Here is a 25600-nt window from a genome sequence, read left to right as displayed (position 1 = left end):
ATTCATTTTAAGTGAGTAGAAAATCATTTCCTCCGTAATTCTATGTATATCATATGAACTTAAAGTATGTGTATTATCAATATAAATATTTTATATAAAATAAGAAATGTAAACTAGAAATATATGGTTAATTATACATATGTTCGGTTATCTTCGAATATCCATTCGGGTTCGGATATTACCCGTTCGGGTTCGGATATCCAATCTCTCATAATTCAATACCCGTTCGGATATTTTGTTACTTCGATTCGGATTTCGGTTCGGGTTTTCGGATCGAGTTTGGGTGCGGTTTCGGATATCGGGTAAAGTGTCCACCCCTATGCTATCGGATGCAATTTCTCATCAAATTATCAATTAGTACTTACGACAAATTTCTTTTGAGAAAAGTCTTCAAGAACAAAAACAGAGTTATTTTCTCATAAGACTTACTGACGGTTATGAGCAAACTCGCAAACATTTTCTCATGCTTAAACATCTGCCCAATATAAAAATGTTTTCAATACCTTGCTCATGATGAACATCAACAGACAATGAAGCCTCATGCTCAAACTGATCTCTGCGAGGAATGAATGATAACTATTCCTCCATTATCCATATTCTACTGCTAATCTCTATTTAATTCATCTTTGTTTCACTAATTCCTCTAATGACAACCATTTGGAAACCTAATTATTCTGAATAAATAATACTTGATGCATAAACATGCATACAACTAACTCAACTTTTAATATTACCATCAGAAATAGTCTTTCTTATATATAGTTGTTTAGAAAAACTTAGCGTTGTACATAAACGAAGTCTTCTTACAAGAAAGTCAAGACAAGACAAACTGAAAAGTAGAAAAACTGTTCAAGAGGAAGAAGCCAAGCCAAGCAAAGAAAAATCTTATCTTTGGGGGGTTTTGAGAAAACGATGGATAGGCTTGACGGTCCACCACGGCTCATACTAGTCACTGATCTTGATTGCACTTTGGTAACTTCCTAATTTCAAGAATATATTTTAACCCATTTTCAAGATTCGACTAGAACTTTTATTTTCCTCAGGTTGATCACGATGACCCTGAAAACACCGATCTCCTTAGATTCAATGCGCTATGGGAAGCTCACTACCGCCATGATTCACTCCTTGTTTACTGCACCGGAAGGTCCATGCGTTCTTACTTGAGTCTAAGAAACAAGAAGCCATTGTTGACTCCGGACATCGCCATTACTTCTGTCGGTTCTCAGATTGCTTACGGCGGTGGCGAGTCGATGGTGTCGGATGATGTTTGGGTGGCTCGTATGGGTGAAATGTGGAACAGAGACATTGTCGTCGAGGAAACTTCCAAGTTCCCTCAACTTGAACCGCAGGTATCTTTCCTGTTTTGTTTTGTCTTGTTGTGTTTGAGTATTTTATGTCTTGGTTCTTGGCTGCGTTGACTTTGACTTTCTGTTTTAAGGTGAATTAAAAAAAGTTTTATGATTGCAGCATCTCTTAACATTACAATGGGTTTGGTTTTGATGGCATAGATGAAACTGATTGTGGTTTTGTTTTACTGTTTGCATCTGTAGCATTTTAATTGTTCTGAAGATCTTTTCTTTGGTCTGTTATAGCCAGATAAGAGCCAAGAGCAGCACAAAGTGAGTTTCTTTGTGGGAAGAGAACATGCTTTGGAAATAATGAAGGTTCTTCCAGAGAGATTATTGGAGCGTGGGGTGAGACTTTGTTTGTGTACCCCCTCATTTGAATTTTGATGGCTATTATTTTCATAGGTTCTTCCTTTTGATGCTGACAATGGTATAAGTTCCAATGTTCAAGAAATCGTTAGGAGGTGATTAGATGCTTTATAGAGTATTATTGATTAGGTGGACGTCTAGACCGATTTAAAAAAATAAATCATTCAAGAAAAAATCATTTAGATTAGACCGATTTTTAGAACACTGATGAGTTTTGTATAGGTGGATGTGAAGCTGGTCTATAGCAACGACTATGCTTTCGATGTTTTACCAAAAGGATCTGGCAAAGGAGGGGCTCTGACTTATCTACTTGAAAAGCTGGAGAGTGAAGGGAAGCAGTCTTCTAACATACTTGTTTGTGGTGACTCTGGAAACGATGCTGAGCTCTTCAATGTTCCTCAAGCATATGGTGTAATGGTTAGTTTAGTTTCCTTACTGTTTGTGAACTTAACCATGGTACTTTGATTGTGCTCTTGTAGTTGTGATGCTGTTTTACTGTTTAAGGTTAGCAATTCACACAAAGAACTACTGCAATGGCATGAAGAGAATGCAAAGGATAACCCAAAGATAATCCTTGCGTCCGAGAGATGTGGAGCTGGGATGATAGAAGCCTTGCAGAGGTTTAATCTGGGACCGAACGTCTCTCCTAGAGATGTTTTGGATACTGAGAACTTCCAGGAGGAAGTTTTGGATCCTGCTCATGAGGTGGTTCAGTTTTATTTGCTTTACGAGAAATGGCGCTGTGGAGAGGTGGAGAAGTCTGATAAGTACTTGCAGAACTTGAAATCGCTCTCTGTAAGTTTCTGAGTAATGTTTCGAGTGTCCAAAACATCTGAGTAAATGTTTTACTTTTTGCAATGTTTCAGAGTGCACTTGGTATGTTTGTTCATCCGACTGGAGTGGAGAAACCGATACATGAGTGGATAGATGATTTGGAAAATTTACATGGGGAAGGGAAGGAGAAGCAGTTTCGCATTTGGTTGGATAGAGTCTCGTCTTCTCTTATTAGCCCAGAAACATGGATTGTAAAATTTGACAAACATGAGATATCTGGTAAGAAGTCTTTTAAGTTTACCATTTAAACTATATCTTCAATTTCAGACATTTTATTGTGCTTGCCTTACCAAATTACTAATCAACTTTGTCATACTAGATTCATTTTTCTTCATTTTGTAATTTTACTTCTGCTGCATAGACTAGATTCAACTTGTGACTTGTATGGGTGAGGAATTGATTTTAAACCCTTTTTGATATGTTTGTTACAAGCCCATTGATACAGTTAGTTTCTAGGAAGTATTAAAGATATGTTTGATCTTTGTTTTTTTTTTAAGATGGCATAAAAAGATGTTGGTTCGTTTGTTTGCTCATCATAAGGGAATACTATAGAAGTTTGCTTCCATGTTTAATGTTTTAGTCTTATTTTTTGGGTTGTATCCAGAGGGGAAAGTGAGGTCATGTTCGACCAGAGTCTTACTAAGTTGTCAGGTAAAAAACCTTCATTTATGTCCTTTTAAGTTTTTTTTTTAATGACTTGAGTGATTTGACAATCTGAATATGGGGTTTAAAATGAAAAAAAAAAACAGGAGGACAAGGAAAAGCTGACGTGGATGCACATCCAACAATCATGGTTAGATGGTTTTTGTTCAGATGATCAAGAGAAATGGATCTTCTGAAACTGGACTGACATATTAAGCTGATACCTCACCTGTTTGGGACAAGAGCTAACCAAAAGAGCACAGTGTCTGTGTGTTGTGTTATGTATGGGCTTTCACTGATACTCTTTTTACATATCTTGAAAAGTAATAAATTAAGAAAGTGTTGTACTGAACTGGTCTGTATTGGATCATAATTGGTTTGTCTATGACCTTTTGTGGGGGAGGGGAGTTTAGGGTCTCTGCAACAAAACCCTACATTTATTTGGTTCATGTAATCTGCTAACTCTTGATTTGCTCCTTTGTTTGTTTGTTGATTGTTGTCTTCATGACACTGATTAAGAAAGAATTCGTGCTTGATTTTTGGTTTACATGGATTGTTTTGTACTATTTCGGTTTGCTTCTGTTTTTTTGTTCATCAAGAGATCTATTATTCCGGGTTGATTCGATTTCAGTTCGGAACTAAAACGTTTTTCTTAACCACAACAACATTTTGTCCAAATGATTTACTCGCGAATCCTGCCTCAGATATTGTAATCTGCTTATAAAGAAAAATTCAAAAAAGGCTATACTGGTGGAGATAAGAGGAGAACACCATTGTTTAAGCAAAGATGGTCATGTACACAAAAACATTTGTTGGCAGAGTGGTCGAAAGTGTTTCAACCAGATACATCTTCTTCTGGCGAATGACACGTTCCTCAACAATCTAGAGTGTTGAAAAAGGTGGTTAATTACGAGAATTAATATTGCATACCATCACAAGAATGTCGGCTTATAGGAGAGATGCACATCCTTCTGTGTTCAAGAGACCAATCCAAGAGGAAGAGAAGCACCACATCTCTGGACGAGATTGTAGTAACTAGGCCTAGGAAAAAAACTGAACCGAAATAACTGAAATCGGATTGTAATCCTCAAATACCCTTGACAAAACTCTTTTTCTCTCCAACCTCTCTCTAAGAAAAAAACCTCTTTCATAGATCTCCTTGCTCCGGCGACTGCCGCGTCCTCCGTGCGGTCGTGCGGTCGTCGGAGCCCCCCTGCTCTCGTGTCTCTCCGTTCCTCCTTGTGTATCTCTGTGGTCTCGGCGGAGGGTTAGTTAGACAAGGTCTCCCTTCCGGTTCAGATCCGGTGCTCCCGGCGTAGATCTAGAGGGTTTCGGTGTTGTGGGATGCGCTAGAGGACGGCGCCGTCTCATCGTACTGCTCTCTTCCTCTTGCTTGGAGCTTCAGTCCGGTTAGGGTTTTTTTTTTCTCAGATCTCGTCTAGCTCTCTCAGGATTGGTGGCGTGTGGGTCGTCGGTGGTCCTCTCCAAGTGTTCTCTCATCTCTCAGTGTGGCGTTTGACTGATGGTGGGTTCGGCGTCTTGTTGGGGTTCGGGCTTCGTGCTTTGTGCTCCGGCCATCAAACTCTAGCTTTGTTTTCCGCTGGTGGTCTCCAGTGGGTTGCGTGGGAACTCTGTAAGGTTGGGCTCCGTGCTCTCCTCACGGTGGTTCTGGTGGCAGCGCACTGCGGTTCGCTTCGGCTTCCGCTTCATAGCTCTGAGTTGCCGGCGGTGTGGCGCTCATCGCCCCTCTCTGTTCTCCATTTGCTTTGTGCAGGTTCTCTTGCTCACTTGCGGTTGTAATAGGTAGTTTGGATTTGTTCAGGATGGCAATTGGGTCTCGGGTTACGAACTCACCAGATTGCGCCACTCCAGAGGTGGTGTACCTCTCCAGTCCGATTGTTCTATATGGACTCTTGGTTAAATGGGTGTATACGGTCCCGGTTGACAGACTTGAAGGCGGCAATCTTCGAGAACGTCTTCTGAACGACGGCATCGCTGGTCTGTGTCACTACCTCGTGCCGCTGGTGGTGGTGAGCGTCGGGTTGGTAAGTGTATCCGTGCTGGAGATTCTCTGGATTAGCTTTGCTTGGTAGGTCATTAGGAAGCTGTAGGCACCGTGCAATCAAGGTTTGAGGGCGCCTTTCTCTCGGGCTCGCGGCAACCGTCGACTCTCCTCCTCTGCTCCGGTCCTTTGGTCTTAGCTCGCCTCGTTGTTCTCCGGTACTTTGGATGCTCCTGCTCTCCTCTCTCGGGCTTTAGGTCTTGTATGTAAGCTTGTGTTTAGTTTCAATTATTGTACTTCTGCTACTAGTTTTCCTTTGTAATCTCTGTCAAAAACAGAAAACTTGGTAATATAATTTTAACATTTTACCAAAAAAAAAAAAATCCTCAAATACCCACGCAGTTTTTTAACCGAATCAAAACTGAATGGATACTCACATATGTAAAAAATATTAGTTATATATACACATAACATAACCAAAATACATACATATATATATATATATATATTTATTTATTTATAATTTTAAAATCTATTAAAATTATTAAAATATTTGAAAAACCAAATTATCAAAAAATATATGAACTACGTAAAATTACCGTTTATCCGAAATATCCAAAAAAATTTGAGGTTTTTATCCAAATCATCTCAACTACTCGATATTTTACTTGATGTATCCTATATTTACCCAAATTACTCGGAATAACTAAACCAAAAACATAACCAAACAAAATCCAAAATTTTGGCTATTAGGCGGCTCATAATTTTACTATTCAAATCAACCCGAATCTAAAATTATATGAACCGATATGAACCAAAAAATTGTCGGTTCCTATATGGATCCTATAGCTTTCTATCCAAAATATCTGATCCCGACCGAATAGATGCCTGAAATGTTTAGGCCTAAGAGCATCTCCAACTCATAGTTATTTCCACCTCTATAATAGCATTTAGAGGTAAAATTGCTCCAATCTACCTCTATTTCTTTCTCTATAATAGAAATTTCTATTTTTTCTTCTACATTTAGAAATTGTTATTTTAGAGGAATACATTGGAACATATCTCATTTCTGTTATAGAGTTCTTCTATTTTAGAGGTGAAAATAGCAAAATACATTGGAGAGATGGTCTAATAGTGGAGGTGATAATTGGAATAAGATGTTTTCTTCAGTGATCTTAACCAAAGCCGTATTACCATGTGACTTTCATCACGCATGAGTTTACTTACTATACTTTTGGTATGATATACAAAGTATCAACACAATACACACATCCCAGTTTATTTAAAATACACTGTTCAATGTTCACTCCCACCTATAAATCTTTCTTTCTGAATTTTTTTTTACAAAAAAAGGTACAAACTATAGCATTTGATTAAAATGACCCCAATTTTTATTTGAATAAAATAATATTTGTTTTGTTTCGAATTCTCCGTCTCTTTCATTAATCACTTGAAAGCTCTCTTCAGATCTCTCTGCCCAGCGACAAAGATCACCTCTATACGCTTTTGGAAGAAGCTTCTTCGTGCTCATGGCGGCGGAGAAATGGGTGTACATGGTGACGGCTCAAACTCCGACGAACATCGCGGTGATCAAGTATTGGGGAAAGAGAGACGAGGTCCGTATCCTCCCCGTAAACGACAGCATCAGCGTCACTCTCGATCCCGATCACCTCTGCACCGTCACCACCGTCGCCGTCAGTCCCTCTTTCGATCGTGATCGAATGTGGCTCAACGGCAAGGTATACTTCGCCGAGATTCCGTTTCTCGAATTCAAGGATAGATTAGTCACCACATGGATTTGGATTAGTGGTATTCAAATGTGTATAGTCCGGTTTACTATAAACCGAGTTTAATGTACCTGGTTATGTTTCTTGTTAGAGACGAAGAACACTCATGTGAAAAAGTCTGTTATCCATCTCGTAACAGAATCAGTCAGTTACATCCTCCTTATAGAATCTGGTATTGAAACATAACCAAGTACATTAGACTCGGTTTATATTAAACCGGACTATACACACCACAACTCTGATGGAAATGTACTTAGGAAGGAAGGTCTTTAAATGTTGTTGTTGTTGTTGTGTTAGTGTAGGAGATCTCTCTTTCAGGGAGTAGGTACCAGAACTGTTTGAGGGAGATTCGAAGTCGTGGTGGTGATGTTGAAGATAAGGAGAAAGGTGTGAAGATTGAGAAGAAAGATTGGGAGAGATTGAATCTTCATATTGCTTCTCATAACAATTTTCCTACTGCTGCTGGCTTAGCTTCCTCAGCTGCTGGATTTGCTTGTCTAGGTATTCTTTTGTGGCCTTTGATGACGATGAAGATATCTACAAACTTGATCATGGATGGATACTAGATTAAAGTCAAAACTGTTCTTTTTCCTACAGTTTTTTCTCTTGCAAAGTTGATGAATGTAGAGGAAGATCCAAGCCAGCTTTCTGCGATAGCCAGGTACATATGTAGTCCACTTCCTTCCTTATATTTTATGCTCCCCATGGATTGATTTATATACAGGCTTACTATTTTGATCTTTTTTTTTACAATCATTTTTATTTATGCGGTAATGGCACAAAGTTTTCCTCTCTTTTTTTGTTGAATTACGTGAAATATGATATTCCTTTAGATAGTAAGTGGTATTGGTATATGTATTTAACTCTCATTTTCATGTGTAGGCAAGGTTCAGGGAGTGCTTGCCGTAGTTTATTTGGTGGATTTGTCAAGTGGAAAATGGGGAGCAAGGACGATGGAAGTGACAGCGTTGCAGTTCAACTTGCTGATGAGAAGCATTGGGATGATCTTGTTATCATCATTGCTGTGGTATGGTTCTTATAAACCTTTCATCAAGTGTGCCTTTAGCCTTGGTCGTACAGCTATATTCCCAGTCTCCCATTTTCCATACAATTTCACTTGTCATACGATTTGAAAAGAGTGAGCCTATATGAATAAGTATTTACCAGGAGTAGATACTGAGTGGCTTAATTTGAACTAATGAACATTAGTAGATTATATATTCATACGGGCACACTCTTCTGCACTATTGCATGATTAAGACAAGCTTAAAAATATGATCTGAACTTTGTGACAATCCAGAACCTGCTTATCATTTTTTGCATAGCCTTTGACAGCTTCTTTGTTAAAATGTGTTTATAACTTGTTTAACCTTATGTTACACCCAGGTGAGTTCACGCCAGAAGGAAACGAGCAGCACCTCTGGAATGCGTGAAAGTGTTGAGACGAGTTTGCTTTTACAGCACAGAGCAAAAGTCCGTTTCTCCTCTGGATGTTTGATGGAACTCTGTAATCTGTATCAACTGTTTAACCTCATGTTCTATTTCTCTGTAGGAAGTTGTGCCAAAACGGATTGTGCAAATGGAGGAAGCTATTAAAAACCGAGATTTTGCATCTTTTACCCAATTGAGCTGCACAGACAGTAATCAGTTTCATGCTGTTTGTCTAGATACATCTCCACCCATATTTTACATGAATGACACCTCCCACAGGTATTTTTCTATTTTCTATCAATCTCCATTTTCCCTTTTAATATCAAGCTGTTAACTCCTTCCCCAGGATAATTAGCTTAGTTGAAAAGTGGAACCGTTCTGAAGGGACTCCACAGGTAAAGTCCTACTAAGCTGTTTCTTGCTCGACCTTTTGATCATCTGTTAGTTCCAATATTTGTTTTCAAGCATTAGGATTTGAGATTAGAACAGGCCACCTTTATCTCAAATCTCATTCCCGGAAAAACTTTTTTGTGTTCCTCAAGTATATAAACAACATATAACTCGAGTAACTTAAAATCTGGACAGGTTGCTTACACATTTGACGCTGGTCCAAATGCTGTACTGATTGCACGCAACAGAAAGGTAGCTGTTCAACTTCTTCAGGGGCTTCTCTACTATTTCCCTCCTAAGTCTGACACTGACATGAAGAGGTAATAGATTTAAACTGTGTGACTCGTCCACTGCGGTTTATACGAGTTTAATAACATACGACTAAAAAGCTGTTTGTAATGGTTTTGGTTTCTTTGATTTTACCAGTTACGTAGTGGGAGACAATTCGATTCTAAAGGAGGCAGGATTAGATGGAGAAAACAGTGTAGAGAATCTGCAACCTCCACCTGAAATTAGAGACAACATTGGATCTCAGGATCAAAAAGGAGAAGTCAGTTATTTTATCTGCACCAGACCAGGAAGAGGTCCCGTCGTGCTTCCCGACCAAACTCAAGCTCTTCTCGATCCGGAAACTGGTCTTCCCAAGTGAGCATTGTCTCTGCTTCCATCTAATGTTATGATTAGCACCATCATTTTAACTGCAAGTTTAAGAAACACATGTTTGTGGCAGAATAAGTGCAATCTTTGTTGTTAATACTCTTGTTATCTACTGCTAACTTTCTTAATACCAATAAAAACATTAAAAAAAATTCATTGTTATTGTTTTACCAGATTACATTTCTTACTACACTGCAACATATTTACGTAAAATATATAGTACTATTTTTGTACAATTTTTTAGTAAGTCTAAACAAATATGTTAATGAAGTTAAGATGCTTGGGGAATAGTCAATGATGCATTCAAGACAGTCTCTGCCATCCCACCAGCATTTGAAAACAAAAGACCAGCGCGTGGAACCTCATGATACTTTATCCAACTAAGTTTCTGAACTATATGATCCTTTGTAGCTGTAGCGGGACGAGCCGACATCATCCCTTGCCACAAATGCACTGATCCATTCACCTTTCGGGAACGGATTCTCGATCTTCACATGGTCAAAACCCCATTTCCCAAATCCAACAATCATGTCGCGGTCTAATGATTCATGTGTCCCCTGTTGCGTTGTTTGGTTCAGCGAGTTTGGGCAGTAAAGACATCTTGAGGAGAGAATATCGTCGAACTTGATTGCATCACAGCTGATGTTTGGAATAGCTTTTGATTGTTCCACCAATAGAGTAGCCATGGTGTGTTGTGAGTAAGGAGCATCGCAAACCTTTCGGTTTTAGATTGCTTGTTCCATAGTTCCCAAGTCAAACTATCAGGGAAACTGGGCCACCATGAGTTGGTTACAGGAAATAGCAGTGTGGCTCCAGCGAGTCTGTGGGGGTGTAATTGGTCAGCGAGACATGAGCTAAAGTCTTTTCATTGCGACTGGACCAGGTCGATCGTACGATATTACATAGATGATGTTTTCCTCAAGAAACCCCTGACCAAAAAAAAACAACGCAATTACTCTAGGTAGGGCTCAAATGTATTCAAATGTGAATCTATGCATTAGCGTTTATAACAAGAATTTAACGTTTGAACAATATCAGCTCAGCATAAACGTAAGCTTCAAAAGATTCTAAAAGATGTAATTGGTGTTTACAATTAACAAAGTAGTTTTGATTTAAGATGAAAAAGATTGTTGGTTTAGTAAGAGAGGAGAGATTCAAATCATTACAGAACGAATGGCGACAACAGCATTGCACCTGAAAGATGATCTTGAGGGTGGCGTTTTGTCTACTATCTCCATGTTCTTGGTAAGCTAAATAACTGCCATTGCTGAGCCGTATCCTCGGTGCAGTAATAGGCGGGCCACCAGGCGTACCGCATCTCTTAGAAGGTGGAGGTACTGTAAAGGAAACAATAGCCCATGCCCCTAATGCAATCAACACTATTACAACGGCTCCTACTAACCCTGTCAAAGTTCTCAAAATCAAGAATAAGTTCACACATTCTTGGTCTCTTTGCAAACTTGCTCCCTTTCAACTAATCAGAAACTCACATTTCTTCATGCTGATAAACCTTTGATAGAAGTGGCTAGCTTATTTGGAGTAATACCAACTTATAATCTAATAAATTTGCTATAGCTTTAAAAGAGTTGATGTTTGATACATATATATACAGAGGTTCTAAAACTTGAATCGGTTCAGTCTCATGTATTGAGCAAATATAACAACGTAAATCACGGTCGATTAAACTTTTCTTGTGATAAGTTAATCCAGAAATAGGCGGTAGCACCAACTAAACCACCACAACAATCGTTCCGACAACCGTTTTAACCACTTTTGTTCAATAGTGACAAGAGAGCAAAACTAAAATCACTTTTCAGTTTAAACACAACCACCAACGTACAAAAACTCCAACTCCAGTTTACAAACGCAAAACCTCTCACAAGTCTCAACAGTCAATTATTGTCAGACATTTCACGAAACCTCGCAAGAGCTTTCTTATGGAGAACAGTTCTGTAGGTATCACCAGGCTGAGCCTCAAACTCGGGATCAAGTCTCTTCTGTTGACTCCCAAGTCCTGCTCTCCTATCAACGCCTTGCGCTTGCACTGGTTCTTTCATTCCACTCCCGTCTCTCCCTAAACCCTGCACTTAACCAAACAAACAAACCATCACCATCCTCTACTTCTTTTAACATAACCATATAACGTTATTGATGATTTTTCAAAATTTTACCGATCCTTCGTGCCAACCCATGTTCCTCAACATTCTGTTTCCCACGTTACTTTCGTCTATTGCTTTCTCCTCTGTGATTACATCGTAATCACTGACTTCGGTCGTGGTAGTTCCACGTACGCCCACACCAGGAGGAAAGGGTGTTGGATCTGATGCACCTTTTCTCATAATATCTTCACCTTCATTCAAACACCATTTTTCACATTATGTTATTATAATATAACTCCTCATTACCAGTTTTTATATATGTGAAAATAGAGAAGTCAGGGACGCTTACTTGAATCCATAAGATCATTATCAATCGGAGCTGATGAACCGTATAAGTTTCTTCTTTCCGCAGCACGGTCCCTGTATGATGTCTGAGGCTGTTCTCTGTGAGTAGGCGCTGCGGTCGGCTTTTCAGAGAACCTTCTTCTCCCACTCCCATAAGCCGAAACCGGAACAGAAGGGGAAGGAGCAGAAGGCAAAACCGGAGGCACTTGTACATTAGCTGAGGAAGAAGCTCCTCCGAAAGAACCTCTCATCACCCCCATCAAAGGTGCTCCTGCTTTACTGCTACTCGAGCTTTCTGTAGTGGGAGTTGCTGTCAGTGCAACAACTCCATGACTGGAGGTAGATCTCTCCTTTGCAATCACTGTATCAGTTGTCAGCTTGCCCTTGGGTTGTACAGTGGAGAAAGACGACCTTGCTTCAGCGAGAACGGTAGGTGGTGGATTTTCACCACCAAGTGAGGGACGTTGTGTTTGTGTTTCACTGGTCCGCTGCTTCCACATTGTTAAAACATTACTCATTTTTTTCTTGCTAGCCAGTATGCTACTCTTTGATGCAAGTTTTATTTCCTTCACTCTTTCTTTTTCTCTCTTCTCCGATGCAATTGCTGCTGCCGCAGCCGCCTGAACCGCATCTGGTAAGGAGATAGTCTTTTCTACAGTCGGGGTAGCAGCTGCAGAGATAATAACCTTTTGTTGGCTGGATTTCTCCATCTTGGCAGACTCAGGTTGTGTTCCAGTTGATTTACTCTCATTGTTCTGATCAGGACAAGGAACATATTGTTGCGTTTGAGGGTCATACGAGTACCAAATCCCACTACTGCTGTCGTAATAAAGACCTGCATATTTAATAGCATGTGATTAACCGTAATATACTACCCTCTTATTACACCACCGAGACCAAGTTTTCCACATCCACCAAGTCTAGATGACTATTGATTACCAAAAAAACATTGACCGCTCTATCAGATGCGAATTCTCAAGGCACATAGATAAGCATACAATATTTAAAAGTCAAAAAAGTGACAAACATCCATTGGAATCCTACCGCAACCATCGTCAACTATATCAGCTAATACTGCGGCCATACTTTAAAGTCTACTTAAAGACAAATTATATATCTTCACGTTACCGTTTTAGTGAGTAACAGAGTATCATGTAAACTTATGTTACACAACAGCCAAAATAGCAATACTCTTTATTTCAGGTGAAGACTTATTTGAGATGAAACTATCTTCAAAAAGAATACACTTAACAGACAGAGACATACTTTGTTCAAAAAAAAAAACAGACAGAGACATATAAGCAAATGCAAACCTGAATTTCCATCGTAGTAATATCCAGAAGCAGCATCATAGTAATAACCAGATGCTTCATCCCACACGTATCCAGATTGAGGAGCAGAAGCCATTTCCCCAATGCCCTGGGCGTGCCCTCCAGTTTGCTTCTCATCATGATTATATTCCTTTGGAGCCCATCCCGCCCCGTCATACTAATAAAGAAATGAGGAATAACCATTCACAGAGAGCACAAGAATCACAAGCATGACAACCTTTGAAAAAAAAAATCCAAGAATTGAATAACTCAATCTCATTAGAATATTTATGTCCAAACAGTGTATTAACAACATTCAGTCAGAACTTTTGCTTTTCCTTTGGTTAATAAAAACATAATTGCGTCTTCTAGTACATTTGATTGACAAAATCCAGTGAAAACTAGCTTAACTTTGTTTCATTACATAGCCATTACGTTAGAAGATCAAATTTAACTAAGGCTCAATGTGTGACCAACAAATACAAACGAGGGAAACTGGATGAAAACAATCTTCAAATACCTGTTGAGAAAATGCTGCTGCTTCAATTGCGGCAGCAGCGAGGTTGCTGGCATGAGATGATGCTGGCATACCAGTTCCAGAACCATGAACGCTCTTTGCATATGCGACTCTCAGGATTTTACCATTCTTGTCGAGGATTGTTCCGTTTGTTGCTTCAAGTGCCTTGGTAGCATCCTCAACCTACACGAATATAACCATATTTTTCTGTTTCAAGTTCATAGCTAAATTAAAAAGTAGTCAAATACCTAGATAAACAGGAGAAAATAGGTATTTGAATATATTAAAGCAGTTATGCTTCAAAATCTAGCCACCTTTAAGATATTAAACTGGGGCGAAGATACCACAAGAATAATCTACTACAACAAGGTTCAAAGGGCCATGCGAAGAAGTGATTGTAGATTATAAAAATAGAACAAAAAGAAACTATAGTGTGCCTATCTCCAAACACTGCAAAGACTACCCATGGAACTAACAGATTATGATTACTATAGGTTCTTCCTGACACAGACAGACAAATAAAAACAAAATCACTTCAAAGACAAAACAGTTACTCCTAATCTAGACTGGGTTACTAATTTCTATACCACCTAATAATTCTATGATCAAAAGGTACACTTGCAATTGACTTATCAGCAAGGGGAAAGGGAAGAAGAAGATAGAATTTGAGGAGCACAACACCGGAGCTAGTAAGTGCAACAACCGATTTGGGTTTGAGACATTACCGAAAAGAAATGGACAAATGCAAATCCTCGTGAAACATGCGTGAATTTGTCTCTGACAAGACGAAGATCCTACAAAATGATAAAAACAGAAACACCAGGTCAACTGACTTAAAAGTGCATATCTTATTAAACATGAATCCGAAAGGATTTCTGCTTACCTTGATAGGAGCATGTTTGGAAAATTCATACCGAATCATTTCCTCGTCAGCATCTTCATCCAACCCGCGTACAACTAAGACATGAGTTGGACCTGAAAAGGAAAATAAGAACATAGTCTCTTAGGCATAGATGGCATGTAAAGAAATGAAAAACTATAACCTTTAACACTGTCGACTTTTTTCTGACCCGACACGGAAAACATCTTAATGAAAATGTTGATCACAAACCTGATTCAGAACTTCGTCTTCCCGCTGTTGAGTTGGATAAACCTACGTCAACTGAAGGAGAATCATCGGTCTTTGGTTCATTACACTGCGTAAAAAGAAAGAGATCATAGAGATTTACATAATGCCAATAAATCGTTTCTCCATATTATAACAGCACCTCAGCTTTTATAGTGTTAACAATAATCAAGACAGACTGCTGCACACCAAATAAGGGATACATAACACAATTTACCACACTGAACAATTAATGAACAATTTGAGTTCAAACAAACAGAACAAAAAATGTAACAGAATCCATTAGTAAATACCAGTTCAAGGAGTTGGGTTGTTACATACGTTCTCTTTTGACTTTTGATGTATGAAAGTTTTATATACTGCTAAACAAACTAAATACAAACAAATATATTATCAGCAGAGGTATGCATATCAACGTGTCTACGTAAAGATAACGTGTTCAAATACCATTATTACTGACATATGTATGTCACCCTAGTCCCACACATTAAGTGCCAACTGAGAATACATGTTTGTCACCAAAAGCAACTGAAAACAATTTTCGGGGCACAAAACAGATTTATCCCGAGGGTTTTATCAGTTCTATCACCAACTCATGAAAACCACAAGGAGAAGTTCTATTCCTAAAATGAAATATATATGTAACTTCATCTCCAGTTTCACATGGGTTTATACTCTAGCACTCACTATGAAATATGCATAACTTTATCCAAACAATGCACCAACCTGAAAGCAAGAGGTTCGCCGTGCAAAATTGATACAGCCACAGATTGTACATATCCAATCTGAGGGAACTATATTGCCACCATAACCGCGCCTAGAAGTATTTTCCTGCCTACGGGGCACACCAGCCCTCGGTGTGCTGTTCAACACACAGCAATTCAGTCAAAGAATGCTATACAACTAACTGAAAGGATGATATTAAAAGATCAAAGAACTTTTGTTTGCATATTATGAACCAGTGGTCCGCCACAAATTTCAGATATATATCGAAATCGAAGTCAAATAATAATAAAAGACCTGTAACGAAAAATCAGCTTCCTTCCATCCACAATTATACCATCATGCTCAATTCTGTTCATCATGGTGCGTGCGGCATCCTGCCAGAGAAATATACATAATTGCACTTCACTGGGTTAAATAGAACACAAAAAAGGGCCACAAGGAACTAACAACTAAGTTTAGAGTAATTACCACCGTGGGGAAATCAATAAATGCAAATCCACGAGAAATTCCAGAATTTTGCTCCCGAATCACACGGACATGATGCAGAGGACCCCATTCAGCCTAGTCAAGAATAAGGGAACAATGAACTCATGCAAGAAAAATTGTTCAACCCTAAGGATATACGAATTCGAAAAATGAATACCAGAAGCTGGTACAGATCTTCTTCTGTTGATTTCGTTGAGAGACCCTTCACAACAACAGTGGCGGATGGGGTCTAGCAAAAACCATAAAAATATAGGAAATGATTTCTAAAATGCCATTGCAACAAAATAACGTAAACCAGGGATGGTAGGATAATATATACAGCAGAAAAATGATCCTGTTCATGTCTATCTTCATACTCTCTTCGCCTCTCACTTCCATACCAGTGATCTCCCTCGTAGCTGTCCTCCCGATAACTTCGCCCATGGCTCCGACCTCTAGGAGATCTTGATCTTGATCTAGAGAACCCATCACGTCCAGCAGATCCAGAGCGAGATTTCTCATATCTCCTCTGTGGACTCACATCTCTTTCACGGCTGAAAGATCTATTGTCCCCTTCTCTATCACGTGAACCCCACTCTCTATCACGTGAGTTCCGTTCTCTATCCTGCGAGTCCCCACTCTTCCTATTGCCATCTCTCACACTGCCCCTTTCATAATCGGAATCATAACTCCGACGAGCATAATCATAATCTTTTCCACGGCTATCATCTCTGTTATGATGGTAGTTTCTAGATCTACTGGAAGAGTAGTCATCACGGCCATCATATCGTGAAGACCTTTCGTGTCCTTGATCACGGTAGTATCCATTACGACTCCCAACTTCAGTGTCATGATAATAATCAGCATCATAGTTTGTATCGGTAGAAGGCTTTTCATGCCTACGAAGTTCACGAGGATAAGTTTCCTCAGAGTTTCTCCTTCTAGACTGAGGCAAAGGACCCATATCATGTCCAGGTGGATGATTGTAGACATCATCCCGATATCCCCTATCATATGATACGCCAAACCTGTAAGAAAAAAATTAGAATAAAATGCAGACAAACCAAGTATAGTAGACGAAAGTGAACATTAATACGAGTGGTTGATTCACCCATGAGAAGTAAAAACAAGATCAAATATAGTAGCGCTCACCGGCTGTTTGGATCATGCTCAGGACCATAACCCTCCGGAGCCTGTGAATTGAAGAGAATAAGCAATGTCAGCAACAAACATCAAGACTGATACAACGTTAGCCAAATCCAATCCACATCCTCAATTTCCACTGTCTCTCTCAGTCCTCAGATGAGGGGCCCGTAATAATTGACAAACACAACATCCCTATAAAAAATTCTTGTTTATCATCCCATATATCTAAGGTTGAGAAAACCACAATTACACTGGTATTATCCCAATCTTGCTGCCGACCAAATCGACCAGGGTCCATTTCCAGCCAAATGCACTACGCAAAAAAACCTTTGATGGTGGGAGGGAGAATACGTTTCAACACTTATTCAAAGCCCTTTCCTGAAACAAACACACGCATCAAACAAACATGTATCAATCCGTTAATGCCGTATATAATAATAATAAAAACTCTTTCAAAATTGGAAGCCTCAAACAAAATAACAAATCTAAAAAAATGAATTGGCTATGAAGTAGTAGTAGTAGTAACAAAGGCGCTATAAGAATGCATACAACAACACAGATTATTTGGTATACAAACAAATTTAATAGGTCTGAAAAAAATAGTCTGAAAACAGAAATCAATTTAGGTAAAAGTAAGAGCATACCACGCTCAAGTCGTGTCCACGATGAACTGAAAGCAGCAGGAAGACGCCGTGAATGGGGGATAAACGATGAGGTCTGCTAACAGCGAAGAAAGACTTGGAATCAGAAATTTATAGCGAACCGAGAACCAGAGAAGAGAGAAGACAAGCCTGAGAAATCAGAAACGCAGCGACGAGAGAAGAGAGAACCTCGAGGTCGTCAATCAAAAAGCAATCGATCAATTCGAGCTAAGGACTTGGGAGATTAAACTCGAAAATCAGATTAGGTTTCGTCGTTGTTGAAGACGAGATGAAATTGGCAAAGTGTTTTTTTTTTTTTTTTATGCGAATCTCGTTTGAGGAAATTAAAAATAAATGTTATTTATATCGGTAATTAACACAAAGATGTTATTTGGCCCAATTACGCCTCCGGGTGCGGTTAGTTCGGTTTAGTCGGGTCGGTTACTTCGGTTTTCTTGGGAAGCGAAAAAGCTGCCGAACCGATAATCATATTTATTTTGAAAATGTGCCGATCGGTTTAGAACCAATAACTGGACCATAATTTTAGTTTATTTCGGTTGGGTTTAATACTATAGGCCTTACCCGAATAATCAGAAGCATGGATCCGATTTGAGCAAAATACTGTTTTTTTGCTTGCCGTTGCAATCTGTAACTGCGATTATTACAAATCTTGTTTGTTTACTTGTCGTGAATCACTATTTTTTTTTCCGATGCAATTGAATTTTTAAAATTTCTACGACATCTGACTAACGACTGTGATTGGTCGTAAGATCATGTGATAGACAATCGAATAACATTTGATCGGAGATTGGAGTTACAAGGACATGTAAACGAACATGATCTATTTCAACAACAAAAAGTTTAGACTTGTTGTATCCATTGTAACATGAGATGTGTTTTTTTATGTTACATGGATATGCAAGTGAAATATTGGCTTTATGGTCTTCAATCTTTCTCAAAATATTTACATAAACATAAGCTTTTAAATTTGTAAGAAATTTTTACTAAATTGCATATAATTTCCAAAAACTCAGTGACTGACGTAAAACTGATTTGAATTAGCCCAATAACCAAAAAGTGTGGATCCCAATTTAGCATAGTACTGTAACATGTTTGCATGCTTAGTTCGACAACAGAAAGTTCCACTTGTTGTATGTGCTTTCTGTCACTACCAACTTCCTCTGATATTCCACCAAGTGAAACAACTTAAGAATCCTCTCTTCTCATTACATAAACAAAAAGTGGTAAGACTCTATTTATGGGCATTGTTTGTGTGAATCAAAAGAGAGAAAACTAAAAAAAAAAAAAAAAATCTAAGAACAAGGAGTCCAAGCTGAAGCAGTGAGTAACGAGAGATCTTTCCATCCAAGCTTAAGTGTACCATTATCATCAACCAAAGTATAACCATCCGATGGAAACATCCCCAACAAAAGCGTAGCTTGCGTCGCTGCATTCCCAGCCAAAGATATCCCTTTGAATCCACATTGCTGCATCTTCTCCCTCCAGCTCTCAAACTTCACTTCACCGCTCCTCGACGGTCCACCAACAGCCAATACGTTCCTTATCTCTTTGGACAGTAGCTGCTGCTCAACAACATGTCTCTCCTCGCTCTCTTCTCCGTAGCTTGCTCCTAAGGAATCAAACAGCGCCGAGTAGTAATGTATTGCTTCCACAAATCTTCCTAAGAAAGAACCAGCATGGCTCAAGTCTTGTTCCACTACTGTCACCACCTTAGGTGCTAATCTGTTCAAATAACAATCATTCACCTTCAGTAAACATAAACACTTTTATAGTTATAGAATGATAAAATCGTATAAGCGCTTAAAAAACGATCTAGACACCCGCCTAATCATTAGTCTCATATAAAACACCTAACTAAGGCATAGCAATATCTTGAACATTGAAAGTGTTTGTATACCTTTGGAGTAACCAGAGAGTGTGTGTATCAGAGCCAGTAACATCATAAAGAGAATGCTGAAGCCAATGAACAGCAACAGCTTCTCTCTTCCTCACATTAAGTCTCTCAGCATCCAAGTTCCCAACTTTCTCAGCCAAAGGACAAAACTCAAAAGGCAAGCCAAGCTTATCCGCAAAATCCGAAAGACGTTTCCCAGTAGCCTGAAGAGCTTCCATAGAAGTACCAAGTCCCGTGAGACGCACGTGAGGAGGCCCACCAGGTCTAGAAGCAAGTATATGAAACAAACCAGGCCACTGAAGCCCCTGCATGATATCCAAATCAATGATGTGGACACAATCTTCCTTCTCGAACGCTTCTTGAATCGCTTGGTTAGCCGTGAAGTGCGAGAACTTCACCAGAGGGCTTATCCCGTTGAACACCTGGAAGGCGGAGACCATCTTCAAGCTGTGCGTCTGCGGCATCCACCGCGAAGGCAACGCCGCGTAGATGCCGAGACAGGAGTTGAGCAGGCGAGCGGACATGGCTTCGGAGAAGTAAGCGGCGACGCGCTGCGCGGACGTTCCGTAGGGAGTGGAGAGCTGAGAGATCTCGAGGAGGAGCTTGTTGGCTTCCTCGAGGTTGTCCGCGGAGACAGCTTCGGCGCATTGGAGGAGGAGAGTGAGGAGATGCAAGCCTTCTTCGTCTTGCTTCTGACGCTTGATCTCTTCTTTTCTCTCTCTCAAGGCCTCCGCCGTGGTCGTGGTGGTGGTGGTGGTGGTGGTCACAGTCTCCGGCGGCGGCGGTGGAGTGTTCTCCCTTTCTTGCTGCTGAACCTGAGGAGGAGGAGGAGTAGGAGGTTTAGGCTGTTGTTGTTGCTGATGGTAGAGAGGCTCAAAAGGCGGCTGAGGAGGAGGAGCGTCGGAGGAGGAGGGAGGAGGATCAAGAAGCATGAGAGAGCGGAGTCTGTATTCAAGAAGAGCGCCGAGGTTAGGGTTGCAAGGGAAGATGATGTCTCTAACGTTTTGGATGAGCTGAGGGATGGAGACCGAAGCAGAGGAGTTGATTAAGTCTCTGATAATGGCGTCGACCCAGACAGTAGGCGAAGAAGAAGAAGAGTCTTGTTGCTCCATTGGCTGTACGGACATAGCTGTCCGGTTGTTGTTGTTGTCGGAAGGAAAAACCGGTAGACCGGAGAAGCCGCAGACAGAGACAGGTGGTGTCGGGTGGGTTGTCGAGTCCGCCGCCGCCGCCGTGACGATGTAGTTGGAGTCAGGGAGGTGAGAGGCGCGGTGGGGAGGAGGAGGACGTTGGTTGTTGTTTAAGGAAGAAGATGAAGACATCTCCGAAGCTAATCTCTTTCTCACCATAGCTGAAGCAGGAGGAGGAGGATGAGGAGGAACAGTACTACGGTTGCTGCTGTTGTTGTCGGAAGAAGTTGTTTTACCGCTTGATTCCGCCATGGAGGTTGTCGTGAGATTGCATGGTTATAAATAGAGTCTTATCTTCTTCACGATCTTCGAGTGTTTTAATTTGGAAGGGAGTGTGTTGGGAGAAGGAGGATTCTTTGTAGAAAAGGTGAGAGCTTTGGAGGAGCCTGGCCGTATGTAACTCGTCTTCCTCCTTTTCGAATTATTGTGAATGTCGCTTCGTTGGTTTTAATGACTCTCTCTAACCTCTATTCGTATTAACTCTTTCTCTCTCTCTATTAATTACATTTTTGGTTTTAAAATAGTTATAAATGGGGGAAGAGATTAGGTGGGAGATCGGAGATGTTCGTCGTTGCCTGTTTAACGTCTTCTTTTTGCCGATCCATCTTTGTTTCTTCCTCCACCACTCTCTCCCTATCAACAAGAAGATAACATTTACATCGGTATAATTGAACCGGTAGGAGTATATAATATTCTTTCCTAATAATCGACAAAATGACTATTAATTGTTTTTGATTGTTGTGTTGATTTTTAGTGTTTGACCCAACAAGGGGTCGAACATTCAAAATCAAACTAACAATCGAAACTATATCCATTAGATTCCACACGACAATCAAATTTTCCAACGCCATAATTGATCATAATAATATACGCCAAGACAAAAAGATGGTTAATTCTAAACCGGATTAAAGTTCACCATTCAATATGTTTTTTTTGTTGTTGACCATTTATACATTTTGTACTATTAATTTTTGTTGGTTGAATTAGCTAGTTATTGTTGTTTTGTGCAAAACAACATGGATTAAATAAAAGTTAGTAATTTTTGAATTGATGTAAAAATTCTTAAACATCAATTATTTTATAACAGAGAAACTTGCTTTTTTACAGTTTATCAGGGAAATTAATGATTAACTGCGAATTCTTCCGAATGGAGTAACAACTCATTTACATAAATTTATTTATTTTTATTTTTTTTTGAACAACTTTTTACATAAATTTATTAATGTTCTGATATTGTATTTGGATAGCCATGTTGCTAGTTTTTTTTTTTTGAACAACTACCATGTTGCTAGTTTGTAGTAGTAAAAATAGCCTAAAGAAGAAGTTAATTCGTTTTATTTAAAAAAAAATTAAAATAAAAGAAGCCAAGTAGTAATTTCCAAAATATCCACGGACCACGGGCATTGTCATGTGCGAGAGGAATTGGACAAGACGAAGTAAGCTAAAACAGTAATTACAAAGAAGTAAAGAGATGCACATGTTGTGACGAGTCCATTACACCAACTGTCAAACTCCAGTTCCCTATAAAATCTGAAAACTAGTGTTTGACATTTTGCTTTCATATGCATCCTCCTTTTTTCCCTTTTTAACAATTTTCTTTTTGTAAAATATTTTTTTACTAAGTTTTGGACCTGTTTGGCCTGACAGTTTTTTTAGACTTTTGTACGTCAAACACTGGCCCCCATGACCTTATTATAATAGCATGGCCTGGGAAATGGCAGTGAAGCCCTAGAGAAACCATCCACGCTTTTTACGATCATTTTTCCCCTTTTTCACTTATAAGAAACATTTTTTATTCATATCTCTACACAACCCAAACACACGGCTCAATATGAAAGTTCTCAGCGTAAAAAAAGAAAAAAAAAAGTTCTCAGCGTAAAAAGCTGAGAGGCTTTCTCCAAGTTCATATTCAAAAAGTCGTTATTGCCCTTTCATATTTATTGGTTGTGTTAGGCTTGTGGCTCCTACTCTCCATCCAACCGTGCATATATTCTTAACTATGGTTGTTGAAAAAAATCTTAAGCAAATTAACACTACATAGTGAGTCGTGACTTTTTATACCAAACAAAATCTTTTTACTAGTTTTTAACATCCATTTATTATATTAAAGTAATTTTAAGAATAATTTATCAATTATTGAAAACAATCTCATTAATTTTGCATAGTTGATGATAATTTTTTCTTTTGTGATTCTAATTTCTAGTTACATATTTTTATGATATAAGCATTAATAAATTTTTTTTCTGATGTCAAACGGTCATAATAAATTCTTTTTTTTGTAACGTCTTTCTTATTAATCTTTAAGAGTTTACATAATCATTATGGAGCTCCAGTGTAATGGATGAAGGTACATAATAAATTCTTATTTAAAATTTTAAACTAATGGAGTTTAATATTTGTTATATATCCAGGGTGTTGGGTCAATGAATTTTGGTTTAGGAAAACGAAAAACTCCATTACAATACATAGGTCACTGATCTAGCCCAACAAAAATTAAGACCCATGAGAAGTTACAACATTGTGTGTGAGCGAAACTGTATCCTGGGCCCATTAAGGCCCAATCGAAGGCTTCTTCTGATAAGCACAATCCTCTTCTTCCTATATCCCTTATCCTTTTCCACTTCACCAATCTTTACGCCCTTGGTTTCAGAGAAGAGCACCACACTGTAATGGCGGCAATCCCAATGGCAACGGCCACTCCTACAGACTCCATGAGCAGAGTTTGGAGCATGTCATCTCTCAAATCATCTCTCCCCTCCGCCGTAACTTGCCGTCTACCTTCCCCGTCTTCTCGCCGTCCCGTCCTCGTCTCTTCTCCATCACCGCGTCTCCCTTCATTCTCCGGTCTCTCCCCGGTTAACCCCCTCATCTCAACCGGTCTTCCAGGTAATCCCCCATTTTAAAACCGGTTCAATTTCAATTACCTCCGGTTTAAATTTAATCTCCAAACCGTTTTTGCGAAACGCAGGTTGGCAAAGCTTCGAGGATGGGTTCAAGATCATCGACGGCGGTGGCCGCGTGTACGCGATGAGGCACGGGAGGAGAGTCCCGAAGCTGAACAGGCCACCGGACCAGAGGAAAGCTCTGCTCCGTGGGCTCACGACGCAGCTGTTGAAGCACGGGAGGATCAAGACGACTCGAGCTAGAGCTAGTGCGATGAGGAAGTTTGTGGATAAGATGATTACTTTAGCCAAGGACGGGTCTCTGCACAAGCGGAGGCAAGCGTTGGGGTATATCTACGAGAAGCAGATCGTTCACGCGTTGTTCGCTGAGGTTCCGGATAGGTACGGGGAGAGGAATGGTGGGTACACGAGGATTATTAGGACTCTTCCGAGGAGAGGTGATAATGCTCCTATGGCGTATATTGAGCTTGTTTAAGAGGTTGTTATTTGTCGTTTTGATTAATTTCGGAATTGCTAGACTCTTTGCTTTGTAATCTTGAGCCTGTTGTTTATTATGCAGATATGAGATCGTTTGTTGTGCTTTGAAATCGACTTGGTAAAATGTGTTGGTTGTTTGTTAGAGTTACTCTTTGGACTTAGTCATAGTAGATGGAACAAGCTCTGAGAATGTAAGTTTGGTTGATTCTTGGTGAAATAAACCAAACAAGCAAACTAGAATTTTAAAGTTTGGTTGATTCTTGCTTGTTATAAGTTTAAAGTTTTCAAGTGACAATTCAAGTAAAACCCCAGTTAAGAATCTAAAAACTATATACTTCAAAAGTTCAATCAAGATTATAAAAGATCTAGTGAACTTGAAAAAAAAGTCATACAACGAATAGTCCAGGACAATTTATAGCTTAGTGCTCACTTCACATTCTTGTTTCTGCATTTTCATGGATGGGAAGTGAGTTATGATCTTATCAGTTAGGGTTGACGATCTATTTCCCCCTGAGAAGTATCATATATCACTAGATACACACAGACTTTTGACCCCGTTCTATTTCTCCACAAAATAAAAGTTCGAATCCTATATCCCCCAATTCGAAAGATCGAGTTCCTTTTCCCCATACCGGCGAATTTAATGGTTTACTTGGGTGAACCAGTAGCTAACCAAAATAAACCCATTTTTAACATAACCACACCCGTTTGAAAACCCGACCCTAGTCTTTAAAATCCCCGATTCCTAAAACAATTACAGTAACGAACCCTAACAAAATTGAATTGGAAAAATTGATTTGTGGGAGAGATAAGAGAAATTGAGAGATGAGTGATGTTTCTGGAGCTTCAAGTGGGTCGTCAATGGTGCGTGTCTCTCCATCTCTTTTTCATTGTCTGATTCATCTCTAAGAGAAGGAATCGTGTTTCCACTGACCGTCTCCATTTTTTCTACTTGTAATCAACTAAAATCGGCCGGTAAATCTTTCTAGGGTTTCTTTGTTGATGAACAACACTGGGGATTTGGGGGTTTATGTTTTCGGGTTAAACCAATAACAATTGGGTTGTAATCGGGTTTTAATCAGGTTTTAATCGGATCTTAAATGGATCTTTTCGGTTAAATCGCGGTTTTTGTTGGGCAACAATAGATTACGGTTAAATGATAAACAGTAAACCGGCGTTAATCCAAACCTATGTATATTGCAATGTTTAACTTCGACGGTATGGGGAAAAAGAACTCGATCTTTCGAATTGGGGGAATATAGGATTCGAATTTTTATTTTGT

The 25600-nt window shown here is 39.4% G+C and overlaps 5 protein-coding genes and 1 pseudogene across 7 annotated transcripts; 3 read left to right on the top strand and 3 right to left on the bottom strand.

Annotated features, from left to right (window-relative positions):
• The first annotated feature begins 773 nt into the window (after positions 1–773).
• LOC106411802 (probable sucrose-phosphatase 3a) lies at positions 774–3738 on the top strand. Its single transcript, XM_013852633.3, has 8 exons — positions 774–972; positions 1044–1349; positions 1593–1694; positions 1938–2132; positions 2220–2510; positions 2582–2768; positions 3154–3200; positions 3299–3738. Exons 1-8 carry the CDS (start codon positions 913–915, stop codon positions 3386–3388), a joined length of 1278 nt encoding a protein of 425 aa, XP_013708087.1. The 5' UTR covers positions 774–912; the 3' UTR covers positions 3389–3738.
• A 2877-nt stretch (positions 3739–6615) lies between these two features.
• LOC106411721 (diphosphomevalonate decarboxylase MVD2, peroxisomal) lies at positions 6616–9620 on the top strand. The gene is made up of 9 exons (XM_013852529.3): positions 6616–6932; positions 7283–7481; positions 7578–7641; positions 7863–8007; positions 8367–8453; positions 8533–8690; positions 8758–8806; positions 8997–9121; positions 9228–9620. The coding sequence occupies exons 1-9, from the start codon at positions 6723–6725 to the stop codon at positions 9448–9450; spliced, it is 1260 nt and encodes a 419-aa protein (XP_013707983.1). The 5' UTR covers positions 6616–6722; the 3' UTR covers positions 9451–9620.
• LOC106413197 lies at positions 9369–10958 on the bottom strand (annotated as a pseudogene).
• A 158-nt stretch (positions 10959–11116) lies between these two features.
• Positions 11117–18178, bottom strand: LOC106415354 (SUPPRESSOR OF ABI3-5). Of its 3 annotated transcripts, none has more exons than XM_013856025.2 (17): positions 18023–18178; positions 17837–17909; positions 17443–17570; positions 17199–17239; positions 16387–17074; positions 16225–16296; positions 16050–16142; positions 15876–15955; positions 15582–15717; positions 14841–14925; positions 14613–14704; positions 14455–14523; positions 13733–13912; positions 13216–13390; positions 11907–12737; positions 11630–11808; positions 11117–11539 (listed from the first exon to the last, which is right to left on the bottom strand). In XM_013856025.2, exons 3-17 carry the CDS (start codon positions 17488–17490, stop codon positions 11351–11353), a joined length of 2958 nt encoding a protein of 985 aa, XP_013711479.1. In that variant the 5' UTR covers positions 17491–17570; positions 17837–17909; positions 18023–18178; the 3' UTR covers positions 11117–11350. The 3 variants fall into 3 exon arrangements, with proteins under 3 accessions (XP_013711479.1, XP_048597092.1, XP_013711478.1); XM_048741135.1 differs by having other exon boundaries at positions 17984–18169; XM_013856024.3 differs by having other exon boundaries at positions 17837–18166.
• An 852-nt stretch (positions 18179–19030) lies between these two features.
• On the bottom strand, positions 19031–21594 carry LOC106415282 (protein SCARECROW-like). The gene is made up of 2 exons (XM_048741137.1): positions 19752–21594; positions 19031–19576 (listed from the first exon to the last, which is right to left on the bottom strand). Exons 1-2 carry the CDS (start codon positions 21188–21190, stop codon positions 19147–19149), a joined length of 1869 nt encoding a protein of 622 aa, XP_048597094.1. The 5' UTR covers positions 21191–21594; the 3' UTR covers positions 19031–19146.
• A 1928-nt stretch (positions 21595–23522) lies between these two features.
• Positions 23523–24428, top strand: LOC106415674 (50S ribosomal protein L17, chloroplastic). Its single transcript, XM_013856433.3, has 2 exons — positions 23523–23824; positions 23907–24428. Exons 1-2 carry the CDS (start codon positions 23608–23610, stop codon positions 24314–24316), a joined length of 627 nt encoding a protein of 208 aa, XP_013711887.1. The 5' UTR covers positions 23523–23607; the 3' UTR covers positions 24317–24428.
• Positions 24429–25600: the final 1172 nt, after the last annotated feature.

Source organism: Brassica napus, chromosome A9 (genome assembly GCF_020379485.1).
Source record: "Brassica napus cultivar Da-Ae chromosome A9, Da-Ae, whole genome shotgun sequence".
In the NCBI taxonomy this organism is placed as follows: Eukaryota; Viridiplantae; Streptophyta; class Magnoliopsida; order Brassicales; family Brassicaceae; genus Brassica; species Brassica napus.
Note: the sequence above shows the minus strand (reverse complement) of the source record. Positions and strands in the feature narration are given on the sequence as shown.